General features: G+C 42.9%; 1 protein-coding gene across 1 annotated transcript; it reads right to left on the bottom strand.

Annotated features, from left to right (window-relative positions):
* Window positions 1-213: 213 nt before the first annotated feature.
* On the bottom strand, window positions 214-1219 carry LOC102602350 (zinc finger protein ZAT10-like). Its single transcript, XM_015307318.1, has 2 exons — window positions 470-1219; window positions 214-387 (listed from the first exon to the last, which is right to left on the bottom strand). The coding sequence occupies exons 1-2, from the start codon at window positions 1217-1219 to the stop codon at window positions 214-216; spliced, it is 924 nt and encodes a 307-aa protein (XP_015162804.1).
* Between the last annotated feature and the right edge of the window lie 13713 nt (window positions 1220-14932).

Genomic DNA, 14932 nt, shown 5'->3' with positions numbered 1-14932 from the left:
GTATGTATATGCCCTCCGTTATACTTTGGGTCCATCTTAGCCCCTGCCGTCCAATTATCGATACACACATGCCGCTCTCACTAACGGCTCCCTCATCCTATACACGTGTCGTAATCCTAATCAACTACCTGTTTGACCATTATTTTTAACCCATAAACTAACAACCCGCCCTATCAACCCATACCTACCTGATTCCCTCTAAAATATCGTAAGTCAATTAAAAGACCCAAATCTTTCGAGTCTCGTTCCTATTTCACAATTCCTCGTACTGTAATCTGTTTTATTCCATGGAAGGATTCTCTTCACTTCATCATCACCATCTCTCATTTCTTCTGTTACTTCTTTTTCAATCTCCATTAATTCTACACCAACTCTACTCATTTCTCTCTGTCAATTTTCAATTCAATCACTATAAAATCAAAAACACAAAAAAATTGAGAGTTGAAAAATAGAGAATTGAGTGGAATAATTCAAATTTTGGAGGTAGAGATAGCTGAGATTTCTTCGCCGAATGTGGACTCTCTACCTCATCCTTGCCGGAACCAAATCCAGGACAGAATTCCGGCAATGCTCGAATGTTCAAGTCAAAATAAGGGTGGCTGATTGTAGACCCTACGTCCTCCTCCGACGTAACTCCGACACTAGTGCTAACGCTACTATTAGCGTTATCGCCATCGTAGTGATATCGATTGTGTCCTCCCAAAGCTTGTCCAGTAGGAAAACACTTGTGGCAAATCAAACACTCATGAGTCCTTCCACTGCCGTTACTGTTACCGGAGCTAGTAATTCCAGTAGCGTTAGTAGTAGTTGAGGTAGTTGACTGATCATCTCCTCCGCCGCCACCGGCGATGAGTTTCTGATGACTAGCTTTATGTCCTCCTAAAGCTTGATAAGATCTAAATCCCTTACCACAAACCGAACACTTATACAACATCTTCTCCTCAATCTTCTCCAATGTCGTGTGGATTTTCATCACTGGCACCGGCGGTGGTAGAGATCGTACCTGATTAACAGAGCCATCGCTCCGCGCAAGCATAATTAAACAAAGCGCCAAATATTCCTCTTCAGTCGGCTGGCGATCCATACTCCGTGACCTCTTAGATCTCTTCCCTTTAGTCCAATTCTCAAGGTACCGAAGCTGCTGCTGACCTTTTCTCTCAAATTGAAACGTCTGGGGATTTGAAGTACCAGTTGGAGAATTCAAAGCTTCAAGGGCCATCTCAACTTTAGAGTGAATCAGATGGGTATGGATTTATGGGGAGGGTGGTTAGTTTATGGGTTAAAAATAATGGTCAAATGGGTAGTTAACTAGGATTAGGACACGTGTAAAGGATGAGGGGGCCGTTAGTGAGAGTGGCATGTGTGTACCGATAATTGGACGGCAGGGGGTGAGATGTACCCAAAGTATAACGGAGGGCATAGACGTACCATTTATCAAAGTTCGGGGGTAAATTCATCCTTTTTCCCAATTGTTTTTAGAAGAAGGGTCAAAACTATTTCTATTCAAAATAAGAAGACATAAGCTCCAACAACCACAAAATAGTATCGACACACAAGTCAAAACACAAAAACCCAATATATACAAAATATAGTCACAAGAGGTATGGAAATACCTCACCCCACCACATATAAAAAGGTAGTTGTCCTCAAATGCAACACAAATAAACAAAAGTCAATAAAATTGACAGAGAGGGAGCTAAAAAAAGATCCTGTCTACACAGGCGCTCCATTTGTCAGGGCATCAATGCCCGGTGCAGCACACTGATCCTGAGCATCAATGCTCGGTGTAACATCAACACTGGCTCCACTAGAGCCTGCCATAGACGTCTCTGTCAGCGATGTCTGAATGACCGACAGTACAATTGTCTCCTCTAAATCCGGCAGGTCTCCATAGATGGTCACCTCTTGAGTATCTAGCTGCTCCTCAACCATCTCCTCCTCTGACTCGTCAACAACCACATCATCCATATGCACTTCTCCGGTGGTGGCCAGAGGCATCTCAAAACTAGCCGGAGCATCCTGATCCTCAGCTGCCTCCAAGAGAGAAGTGAAGTATGTGGACTTCAAATAGTCCACATCGTTTCTTAAGTCTGAAACCTCAGATTTCAAAGTCATCACCTCTGAAGTAACCCCCTGTTGACTAGAATCAACATCAACCTCTGGGGATGCATCCACCGGAGCTGCTCTCCTCCTATCATCCTGATCCCGAGTGTACTCGGCCTCTATGTGCTGGATATCTATGGAAGATGTGGGGGTGACCTCTATGTCCCTCTTCTCGTCATAAGGAACTCCAGCACGCCGGCATAGCTCTGTAATCAGGACCGGGAAGGGAAGGGACGTCTGGCACTATTTGGCCCTCATTGCCATCTCCTGCTTAATAATGAGTTCCAAGTTAAGCCGCTTCTATGCTATGATGGATCTTAGACAGGACGCCTTCGGGTGGCGGATGATGGACTCATTCTGTGAGGGAAGGATGGAGCTGCTAATGAATCCAAACCAGTACCGCACAACTACATTCAAATCCTTCTTCTCAATCGAAGCTCCTGCCTCGATCCACCTCGGGGTGGTATCAGAAATGAGGGGATCAAGCCATCCCTTTAGATAATCCAGGGCATGTGTTGTAGCTAGTCCTTCGTACTCATGCTCAAACCCAGTAGCTCTGTCAAGTACGACATTTATGTGATCGTTGTTACACCCTACTTCGTTCCCCCGGACCATGACAAACTTCACCGGTCTGAAGGCACTAGGTCACCATACACAGTATAAAACTCACGAACCTAGGTGGGGATATAGGAACCCCGGGGTTTGGTAAAAATCTCAAACTTGCGAGCCTTTATGGTACGCCATATTCTGTGTACCGGTCTATCACTCCATCCATCGCCAGCATCTTCTCCTCTATGATGGTCCTTAGTCCCTCAGTCTTTAATTTGTTCATAGACTGAGGAGGAGGACCCAGTGCAGGTGGTGCTGGGACTACAACCTGGTCTGGGATAGGAGGAGGAGTAGTGGCCTGTGGTACCCGGATCATGCATCCTCTTGGATCACATTTCAGCTCTCCGGGCCAATAGTAGCTGATCATCCTTAGACTCAGAAATGTCAGCCTGAGGATCCTGGTGCTCACCTTCACTCTCAGAAGTGGTGAGGTGAGTGGCGTACACTCATTTACTGTCGGAGTTGACCTACGGTGACTCAAGAGTAGGTGCCTTTCCTTTTCCTATGCCCTTCCCACCTATGGTTCGAAGTTTTGTTTCTTTTGTCCATCCTCATTTATAGTGATTCCCTTTGCCCTTTTGCGGTGTGACATGTCTCGACCTACTACTTTTGGTCTAGCCATATCTGTAAAACACATCAAAAATAGTTAGAATCAGTTTAAGAAAAATGAAAAAAAAAGGTTGTAGAAAGACTCGCCGAACCGATCGGCGAGTCGACAAATCACTTTGGCGAGCCAGATCAGGCTCGCCGAAAGGATTGGCCTAGAACTTTCCCAGAAAAATAGCATGTCGGTGATATGAAGGGCCATTCGGTGAATCACCGACACCACTCAGCGAGCTCAGACTAGCCCGTTGAAAATTACAGTATGTTTTAGGGGTTAGGGGCGAAGAAAGGGCGATCAAGGGAAACTTTCGGTAAGTTATCGAGTGAACTTGGCAAGCTCAGGCTTCTCGCCGAAAGTTAGATAACCAAACTCAATCCAAGCATGAAATTAAGGACGATCTAAGGGGACTTTGGTAAACCATCGAGTGGTTCGGCGAGCTCCACCCAGCTCGCCAAATTGCCTAACGTGCCAATTTTCAACCTCGATTCCTAAAATCAAGCTCGCAGCCTCCAAAAACAAAATCAAACAACATAATACTCAATTACGCCTAGACCCATATGACCCATGCCAGCGGGGTACTCAGACTTCCTCCGATTTGGCCAAAATTGGCCATTTTATAACTTTTGCCCTTAAGAATGACGTCAAACGCTCCATCAATCGCTAAGGCACGTCATTTAGCACAATTTCGGTTACTCAGATTTTACTCGACTAAACCCAACAGCAAAATAACGCAACCCACAAGTTTATGATCAATTTTAAAGCACAAAATTTAGGAAATTATCAATACAAGCATTTTAGGCACGATTTCAAAACTAAAAGTGGCAAACTAGAATACAATACGATTTCAGAGAGGTCCATAACACATCAATGACATTTAAACAATTGCATTTTAATTTAATAGCTACTTAATAGTTTGGGGTTTTAAAAAACCAACCTTTAATGCCGAAACACGATTTTGTAATGCTAGGCGGCAAAGAATTCCAACTCCGAACAAAAGATCAATGAGCAACAAGCAATAAAATGCAAAAATATCAAAATATTAAAGTGTGGGTGTGATTGTATCAGGCTTAAAGTGAGGGCATATGAAAGAGTTTGAAAGTTTAAAACTTTTGCCTTTAAAAACCATCCATTTCGTGGCCCTTTCGGCGATATTAGTCATCCACACCGAACCACTCGGTGACACGCCGAGTGGGTACTTACCTCGCCGAGTTTTACAAGACCTCCAATTAATTTGGGGGTCCAAACGGCAGATAAAGTTGGGCTCGCCGACCTGTACGGTGAGTCACCAACTTGTCCATGAGCGCGCCGAGTTTTACAGACTCCAACCTGATATTCTCTTGAGTCCAACGGTGGTCCAAGTCGGGCTCGCCGACCACTTCGGTGAGTCACCGACTGGACTTTTGGCTTGCCAACCTGCACTTTTTCAAACACATTCCACTTTATCACCTGCACAATCAATACCCGTTATTCCAAATAAAAACAAAAAGCAATAAAAACTTGGGTTGCCTCCCAAGAAACGCCTTAGTTAACGTCATGGCACGACGCAAGTCCCCACTCAAGCTTCATTCATGGGGTTTGCCATAGTATCACCAGGCAATCCCCCTTGTTGTCTGGGATTAAGATGAGAAGAAATATGACCCATTTGGGTCTCCAACTGCTTGATAAAGATGGAATGAGAGGTCACCATCTAGTTGAGAGTCAATACATCTTCCTTCATTTCCTTCAAAACTTTATCGGACTATTCAACCTTGTTTAGAATACATGAGAGCATATCCTCAGTCCGGCCACCTCAGAATCTTTGGGTTTTTGACGCTCGTCGGGAGGAACATAGCTATCCTTCTCCCCATCTCTTTCCTTCTGAGTGGCATTCCGATCACGCCACTCTCTATCATGGTCTCTCTAGCCCTCATCTCTATTCCAACCTTGGTTACCACCCGGCCTTGGGTAGTTTGCACGGTAACCTCCTCCTTGGTTGGCTAGAAAGTTCACTTCCTCATTGCACAATGCTTCAAACTTGGCCTCATGGGGGTTTACACACCTAACACCCACAACATTTACACTCCTAGCACCAGCACCCATGACATTTTTGGCTAAAATGTTAAGTTGGGTCATCATCTTTGCCATGTTTTGGTCCCTCTTTTGATATTTCTCAAGCTGCTCCTTTGTCAATCTAAAAGTTAGAGGGTAAACCCGATCTTCACGGGTGTACCATGCCCAGTTTATCTTGGTCATGCCATCAATGAGTTGGGCTGCTATCACATAAGGTTGTTGCATTAAACCTCCCGGAGAAAGTTGATCAGCCACTCCCTTGTTCACCGAAGGCTTCTGTAAAGGTAATGCAGCAAGACATTATCAGGCAATCCATGAGTTGGGCATTGCATTACCAACTTCTTAAATCTTAGCCAAGTCTCATAGATTGGCTCACCCTCCAAACACTTGAAGCTTTGGATACTGTCCCTAAGTGTCATCATATTTGAAGGAGGGAAAAATCTCACTTGGAATGCGGTGACAAGCTTTTCCCACGAAGTGATAGAATATCTTGGCTATTCAACCAACCATTTACATACTTCTCCCATTAAAGAAAATGGGAACAACCTCAACCAGACCAATTTTTGAGATATGTTCTTAAAGGAGAATGGTCCGCAAACATCAACAAAGTTCCTTATATGCTCATGGGGATCCTCATGAGCCAACCCACCAAACAACCCTTTCAATTGTAAGAGTTGCAACATGGTGCTTGTAATATAGAACCCAACGTTCCCATTAGTTGGAGGCAAGCGAATGGCACCAACTCCACCCACTAGATTTGGGTAACTGACATTCGGTTCATTGACATCATGGAGGCTTTCGATGTCATCTTGGTGGCCCACTTGGCTACCATTGCTTCCGTTGACACTCATTTCCTCTGTTTTAACAAGCAACACAAAAACCAAAACTAAAAATAAGTAGATTTAACTATGACTAAAAAGAACACAATTCAACTTCACCAAAAGAATTTCAGGCACACCACTCCCTGGCAGCGACGCCATTGTGATTAATAATGTTTCAAAGACACTTCATCCAATTCTAAGCCTCAACGATCGTTAGTTAGAATAAAACCCAACTAAATGAGTTGGGGTCGAATCTCACAAGGAGCGGTACGTGTTTAAGATTCAATCGGAAAGTATGAACATGGTTAAATCAGTCATAGGAATAAAAGTTATCGAATAAAGACATCATTGAAATTAAGGTGTGACACGAATGTCAAATGGTGGTTTTGGTTTTGATTATCCACTACAAACAACAGTCAAAACAATACGAATTAACAATAATATGAGAGGGATTCTTGGGATGTGATCTATTATAGGCTAATGTAGACATATGGGTAAATGCGACTATTAGAAAATAGCTAGATATTAGTGAGTAGACTAGGCTATAAAGGAGGTAAATCAAGTGATTTCTCTCGAACATCAACAAACATGCAAAATAAGACCAGCCCACACCTTAATCCATTCACTCTCTCGAGCTGAATGTGTGGGATTGAGTTTAGGATTCACTCTCTCGAGCTGAACCCAGGTCAACTCAATACCCACAAATCATCAATCAATAATTTTAGTTCTAAAACCTCTCTCTCTCGTAAGCCGAGAACACAAACATAGAACTGCATTTGCAACTACAATTCTTAAATTAAACCACAATTAATGATTAAACTCACTTCTAAATAGCATTTATACTAACACTTAGCAATACCCATAAGCTAAATCTGCCCATAGTCACATAATCACACCCCAAGAATTGGAGTTTTAGCTAGACATCCTAAAAAGGTAAAAATCGTTACCAAATTGATTATCCATCAACTGGGTAAGAGTGATTTCATCCTTACAATGCTCCAATTTGAAGATTCTCAAAGACCCACTTCCAATTTCTTTAAAGTGAATTTCTTCAATCCTTCAAAGCTAAGGAAAACTAGAGGAAACTGTTTCCAGGTGCTGAAAACTTCAAAATAATGTCTGAAGAATGATAAAAGCTCTAAACTAAATGTTCAAAAATGTATTTATAGTCACCAAAAATAAGCTATGAAAGCTCATTCAGCGAAGTAAGTCGGGCTCGCCTAAACACTCGGTGAGCCGCCCTTTAGTCTCTTCCATCACCCTTCTGCCTTGGTATTCAGCATCCTCAAGGTCTATAAATTTGGGCGATCTTTCATTGCATCGCGGAACTACTCTGCGATCCGCCGACTGATCCTTTCTATCACCGATATGGTTTCTTCCCTTAGGGCTTGTCACACTAGAACTTTAGGCGGTCAGATAACCATTCGACGATTTGCCAAGTGAATTTGGCGATCGCCAGGCTTGCCTTTCTTCATTCTTTCAGCCCGTTTTGTTTCTTTTTGAATGTTAGTGTCCTTGCTTTGTTCCTCAACTCATATTCCTGAAAATTAAGGATTTATCATTAGTTATTGGCAAAAAATAAGTATTTGAGAACACTAAATCTATATAAACAAAGCCCTAAATGAGTCCAAATCTCGGACTCATCGACAACGCGAAGCCTAATTTCATCCTTTTACAAAAACACCAAGAAGAGGCAAGGATCACATCAGAAAACCTCAAAATGCTACTCTAGGCTTGGGAAAGAAGGAGGAAGAGATTTCTAGCACACGGACGACAATAACTTGCGGACTCTTGGTCAAATTCACCATCCCATAGTCCGGAAAACTAAATTTTAAGCTGCAATCCCTATGTGAATGCTTGGCTCCCAGGTAGGTTATATTTATTTAATTGAGTAGTTTTAAATTTGTGTCCACTGTGTAGTATGTTGATAATTGATGGTAGGATTCATGCTTAGGCCATCGTGCACCGAAATAGGGATGATTATTTATATACTGTCAATTGTTGAATAAGATGGGAATCATAGAAGGAAACCTTGTCCTAGGAATATGTTGAAGGGTGTATGTTTGTTGTTATTGGTTCCATGTTGTGTACATGAATGGGATTAGAGAACATGACTCGAATGATAATGAAAAGACTATGTATAAATAACTACATGTCATGAACCTATTACTTGATTGTATGATAATGAGTATTTTTTCTTATGGATGTGATTGCGACTGTAGTTGTGTTGATAGGATCGAGTGTCCCGTTCCGGCACACTAACATGGATCGGGTGCCACATTTCGGTACATATATAGGATCGAGTGTCACGTTTGACACACTAATTGGGATTGGGTACCATGTTTCGATACACTAACAATTTGGGTATAGGTTCCATGAGAGGACCATTGACTTGTCATATATGCATATTATTGATAATGTGGAACTGGACATTTTTTCTAAAAAGATAATTGTCTTGTACATCATGTTCTTATATGTGAGTTTGCGGTGTCGTAAGGTAATCGAGTATATTTCGTAACGAATGAATTGTGAAGGGTCGAGCCCAAATTGGGATGTGGTAGGGTGAGTGGGGACCAAGGGTTCCGGTGTTATCATTGTTATTTAGAAAGGTGGTCATCTGTGTTGTCTTTGAGGATGGGGGTGGTGTCATGTGGTAGTGTTAATAGTGTGGGTTTTACTCTCGGAAAGAGGTAGTATTTAAATGGTTAATAAGCCTTGATAGGGTGAATTATGAAGTCAAGGGCTGAGTGGGTTGGTGGAATGAGTGAGGGCATGTCGTGAGTGTTGACTGGATTGGTAATAGTTATTTCAAAAATTTCTTCCAAGTGATAGAATGATTAAGTATGATCAAGAACGGAGTGAGTAAGGGTTAGGCACTGTAAAGTACATGAGAATTATGATGGTCGAGGAATGAACAGTCTTATTACATGTTTCTTACTAGTCGATTTCCTATATTATGCTGTGGGTATTGGGTTGACCGATGATGCCTACTAGTACGTGTGTTGTACTGTTACAACTCTTGCTATGCCTTTTTGGCGTAGTCATGGTAGTAGGGTCATTGATGTTTCATAGGTGAAGACGAAGATAATCTCCAGCAGCTTCTACTCTTCCTTCCACATGGTGGGAGCTGCGTCATTTCGAGTTTTTTTATACCGTATTATTTTAATGGCTCTTGTACCTGTTTAGACTAGATCCTTGGGGAATTTAATTACTTTACAATTAACTTTGAGTCGTTAAAACTCTTATTTTATAAAACATTACATGAATTTCTTTGGTTCTTCAGTTTTCTTAATCTTCTGCATGTCTTAAATGGTTTTGGGAATCGAGGGTTCTCCTACTTAGGTGTTGGATCGTGACAAATTAGTATCAAAGCCCAAGTTACCGGTCTCTTGGTACAGGAGCAAAATGTGGAATAGACTAATGCGGATTGGTGTTCCCTCTCTTCTTTCCTTTCGTGCGAGTTGTCGCTTGTGGTATGAGTTGAGTCCAATTAGTATCTCAACACAATGAACTGGACATCGTGGTTACGGCTGAAGGGGGCCCAAGAAAGGTAAATTGGAACTGAGAAGGTTCCAATTGGTATATGGCCCTAGGGGTTGTGCAAATGCATGGATGATCAATAATGATCATCCATGGAGCGAAGTAACTAATATATTTAGTACATTTTGTACTAATACATACGTTTGCCTACAGTCTCATCAAATGTAGGGTTCAGAGATTTGAGTTCCAATCTTGAAGATAGGTTTCTAAAATTGCAAGGAGTTGAAGACTTGGTGAATCCTCATAGCTTCGAGGATGAAGCCACCATTTCCTTTATGTGTTTTTTATGTTTTGAGGCTATTGTATAGGCTTTGTCCCAAAAGCTATTCAAGATAACTTGAACTTTTCTGTGTGTTGTATCTTAAAAATGTGAATGTGTGCTTATTATTTTCTGAATTAACTATTGGTGTGAAAGGTGTGTTTGCTTGGAGGCGGTGACATGACTATGGGTACTGTATCTCTTGTTTGGATTTTGATATGTGCAATAGGCTAGCCTAAATGTTTGAACTGTGCGAGTCGTAATTGCCTGCATTAGGTGCAAGGGTTTAGATAAACTGCGATGTAATTCGTAAAACAAAATCTGAACGTGTGTTGCGATCAACTATAATCGTGTGAGGTTCTGGGCATATCCAGGGAATGTGCGTGGTGGTGGTGTAGAATTAATGAGAGTAGGTATGTTCTGGAGTGTGAACCGTGAGAATTACTCGGGATAGACATTGACCATCCTAGTGAAGGGAGTTATCCTAGATGCCTAGTTATAGCCTGGGGATCAGTGGAATAGTTTAGAAACAAGTAAAGCACCAGAAAAATTTGTGACTTGGGTTCTGTTTCTGTCAGGGCCGCTGGGGCGGGATTTATCCCGCCAGGGCAAAATTCCTCCCGCCAGAGCAGGACAGGGCGAGACAGAATCCCATCCATGTCTCCTCAATTTTTCCTAAGTCACCCAAATACTCGAATCGTGTATGGGTTAATCCCTGCAATCTAAATCAGTGCTCAGCAATCGAATATAGGTTATAATCACCTAGCATTAAAATATTGGTGGTAAACATCAGCAAAAACCAACATCCGTGTGCTTACAAAAGTAAGGAAAGCGAAAAGATAAAATAAAGTATTGTTCTTTACACGCCCAAAGAGGGGTGAAAACACAAATAAGGATCCCTGAGACTGGGAGGTGTCATCATCAGAGTCTAGATCCTCCGAGGGTACCATGCCCTTCACGGCTTCATCCATAAAAGTGAAATGCTATAAGTCTCCTCTCTCAACCCGGGGAACCTCCAGTCTGGGGGCAACAAACGATCCCTCTCCAGACCCTTCCTCCTTTCCTGGCGTAATTAGCGGCGGAGCATCTCGACCTTAAGAGCAGTGTTGGGTGGAACTGGTGTGGTGCTAGCAAATGAACGTCCCAATCTCCTCTGAACGGCCGCCAAGTCCTCTTCTACCTGTGCACCTGAGAGCGGGGGCTGGGACCGGGTGGGAAGAGTGTCGCCGCCTGCACCATCGTCCCCTCCCTCATTGTCCACCTCTGCAGCAGCCTGACTGCTACTGGCCCGGTCTGTCCTCCTCCTCTTGCTCCTGGAAGTGGAACCCTGCCTAATCGAAAGGGGATCCATAGAAGTACATCATCAGTGTCCCAAAGCGGCACCTCCGCCCGCTTGCAGAGAGCAATCACCATCCTAGGTGAGAAGAATGCCTTTTTATTGCACCGATAGAACACCTTCCACTCTGAGATGATCTGGGTGCCCACATTTAGTCCAATCCCCTATATAACACACGCCACCACTAGAGCCCGGGGGAAAGTCACATCAGTGCGATTGCCTGACGGGTGGATCCTCGTTGTAACCAAGTGCAACCACTTCTTAGCATCCGATGACAAGTCAGTGCTAGTGATGCCCTCTGTAGTAGCCAACTAGACCCGGTCTTGGCACATAGGCTCCACCAGCGTATCCCTCAACCAGCCCAAGTCCATCTCCCTCAGCTTGGCCTAGTACTCCGTGTTGGGAACCTCAGGCACCTCCAATACCTCGTTAATGGATGGAGCATTCAAGGGAATGTCAACTCCTCAAATGCAGATGGTAGGGTAGGGATCATCCCAATGAACGGTCGGTAGGATGGCATAGAACTCCCCCACCCATGTTAAGCAGGCAACAGAGGAGCCTCTGTCAGTAGAGCCTATCTAAACTCCATCAGTCGAGCATAAAGGACAGGCGCCTTCTCCTCTAAGTTCAGTAAATGGAAACCCCGCTCGCAGCAGAACTTGGTGTTGCAGTCGTAGTCTAACTTTTCCTGACTTGCGGCATCGGGAAACCGGGCGTAGGGTAGATTTTCCTCATTAATGCCGACCATTTTATATAATCCTGCAAAAAGCATGAGATGTACATGTTAGAACTCCATGGGATTACACAATATCTGGTTAAGGGGGGCACAAGCCACTGTTTCCCTACATCCCGCCACAGCAGTCCAAGTCCCGCTAGAGCGGGATATTGGAGGCCGCCACAGCAAGATGAAGGTCGCCAGAGCAGCTTTCATCAGGGACAAACTACAGGCGCGATCATGGCACCTCTTCAACCCAAAACCCTCATTTTCCTGAGAATTCTAGCAGACCTGAGTCTATAAAGTATTCTAGTACCTAAATATACTATCATTCTACCAAAACAACCCCTAAAATGTATCTGAATTCGAGTTTTACACCAAGAAAATCTTTCAACTTCCCCACCCATTTCGGTATCATTTCAACCGTATTTTTGCGAAATCCTTACGCTCAGAACGTTGTAGGGACATTGTGAACGTAAGGGGAGTGTCCATGCTACGTTTTTCTAGCAAATCAAGCAACCTATTTTTTTTCACCATTTTGTAACTACCCTAAGGCTATTCTATCAATCATTTAACGTCATGCAATCCTAGTTAACTAAGTAATTCAATAAAGAGAGTATGGAGCAATAACTTTACCTTAAATTTGACGTTTGGATTGAGGTGTTTGAGAGGATATTGAGAGTATTGAGTGAGAAACGAGAGAAAATGAGAAAACCATTCCCCATTTCCCCCTTTACTGTTTACGATCTCCTACTACAGTGGGAGGTTCATCGCCACAGCGGTCTCGCCTTTGTGGGAAGCCTGCTGCTCTGGAGGGTCAGGCTGTGTAGTGGGACGCGAATCTGTCCTCCATGTGTTTCCTCATCTCCCTGACCGGTCCTGTGAGTATAGAACCTTTCGTGCTTAAATTGAAGAGCCACCCCCTTTGTGGTCCCGTGATGGCCCAATTTGTTAGTTTAGAAGTACTCTAAGAAGGTCACAAGTTTATTCCTTCGCTAGTCCTTCAGGGGAGAACGAGGGGTAAATTGGTATCTATTGTAATGACCCGAACCGTCGTTAATTAGGAAAGGAAAAATGTCGGGGAAATTGGGTCACCTATCCCGCCAGAGTGGCCTTGACGCCGCTGGGGCGGCGGCGCTCTAGCGGGATAAGTTGTCGCCAGAGCAGGATGGGTGAGGCAGAATGTAAATAACGCGAAATCTGGTTTTCTCCTTTTTCTAAAAACTACAAGAAGAGGCGAAGATCACCCCAGAATCCCTCAAAAGACTTCTCTAGCCTTGGGAAATAAGGATGAAGAGATTTCTAGCACAAGTACGATGATATCTTTTGTATTCTTGGTCAAATTCACCGTCCCGTCACCTGGAAAACCATATTTTGAGCTACAATCCCTCTGTGAATGATTGGCGCCCAGGTAGGCTAGGTTTATTTATTTGAGTAGTTTAAATTCGTGTACACTGTGTAGTATGTTGATAATTGATGGTAGGAGTCATGCTTAGGCCGTCGTGCACCGAAAAAAGAATGATTGTTTATATCTTATCAATTGTTGGATAAGATGGGAATCATAGAAGGAAACCTTGTCTTAGGAAATAGGTTGAAGGGCGTATGCTTGTTGTTGTTGGTTCCATGTTGTGTACATGAATAGGATTAGAAAACATGACTGGAATGATAATGAAAAGACTAAGTATAAATAATTACATGCCATGAACCTATTACTTTATTGTATGATAATGAGTATTGTTTCTTATGGATGTGATTGTGACTGTAGTTGTGTTGATTGGATCGGTTGTCACGTTTTGGCACACTAACTTGGATCGGGTGCCACGTTCTGACGCATATATAGGATCGGGTGTCACGTTCCGGTACACTAACAGATTGGAGGTTCATTGACTTGTCATATATGCATATTATTGATAATGTGGAACTGGACATGTTTCTTGAAAAGATAATTGGCTTGTACATCATGTTTTTATATGTTAGTTCGTGGTGTCGTAAGGTAATCGGGTATATCTCATAACAAATTAACTGTGAAGGGTCGAGCTTAAATCGGGATGTGGTAGGGTAAGTGGGGACCAAGGGTTCCGATGTTATCATTGTTATTTAGAAAGGTGGTCATGTGTGTTGTCTTTGAGGAAGGGGGTGGTGTCATGTGGTAGTGTTAATAGTTTGGGTTTTACTCCCGGAAAGAGGTAATATTGAAACGTTTAATAAGCCTTGATAGGGTGAATTATGAAGTCAAGGGTCACTAATTGGGATAGGGTACCACGTTCCGATACACTAACAGATTGGAGGTTCATTGACTTGTCATATATGCATATTATTGATAATGTGGAACTGGACATGTTTCTTGAAAAGATAATTGGCTTGTACATCATGTTCTTATATGTTAGTTCGTGGTGTCGTGAGGTAATCGGGTGTATATCGTAACAAATGAACTGTGAAGGGTTGAGCCTAAATCGGGATGTGTTAGGGTAAGTGGGGACCAAGGATTCCGATGTTATCATTGTTATTTCGAAAGGTGGTCATGTGTGTTGTCTTTGAGGAAGGGGGTGGTGTCATGTGGTAGTGTTAATAGTTTGGGTTTTACTCCCAGAAGGAGGTAGTATTGAAACGTTTAATAAGCCTTGATAGGGTGAATTATGAAGTCAAGGGTTAAGTGGGTTGGTGGAATGAGTGAGGGCGTGTCGTGAGTGTTGACCGGATTGGTAGTAGTTATTTTTGGAATTTTTTCTAAGTGATAGAATGATTATGTATGATCAAGAATGGAGCGAGTAAGGGTTAGGACCTCTTAAAGGAAATGACTCTAGACTAGCAGCCCATCATGCATGCAACACATCTAAATGCATACAACCAAGGAGAAAAACTTCAACTCCAAGCTAAACATACTCAATGCAACACA

The sequence above is a fragment of the Solanum tuberosum genome, unplaced genomic scaffold (genome assembly GCF_000226075.1).
Source record: "Solanum tuberosum cultivar DM 1-3 516 R44 unplaced genomic scaffold, SolTub_3.0 scf00053, whole genome shotgun sequence".
Lineage (NCBI taxonomy): Eukaryota > Viridiplantae > Streptophyta > Magnoliopsida > Solanales > Solanaceae > Solanum > Solanum tuberosum.
The sequence above is the reverse complement of the archived record's forward strand: the minus strand, read 5'-3'. Positions and strand labels throughout refer to the sequence as shown.

Bases quoted from the DNA above. Each gene is read 5' to 3' on its own strand.
- LOC102602350 (XM_015307318.1), bottom strand. From the start codon at position 1,219: ATGGCCCTTGAAGCTTTGAATTCTCCAACTGGTACTTCAAATCCCCAG. The intron at 388-469 runs TTATTCCACTCA...GAAAATTGACAG, and splicing joins CTCTACCTCCAAAATTTGAA to AGAGAAATGAGTAGAGTTGG.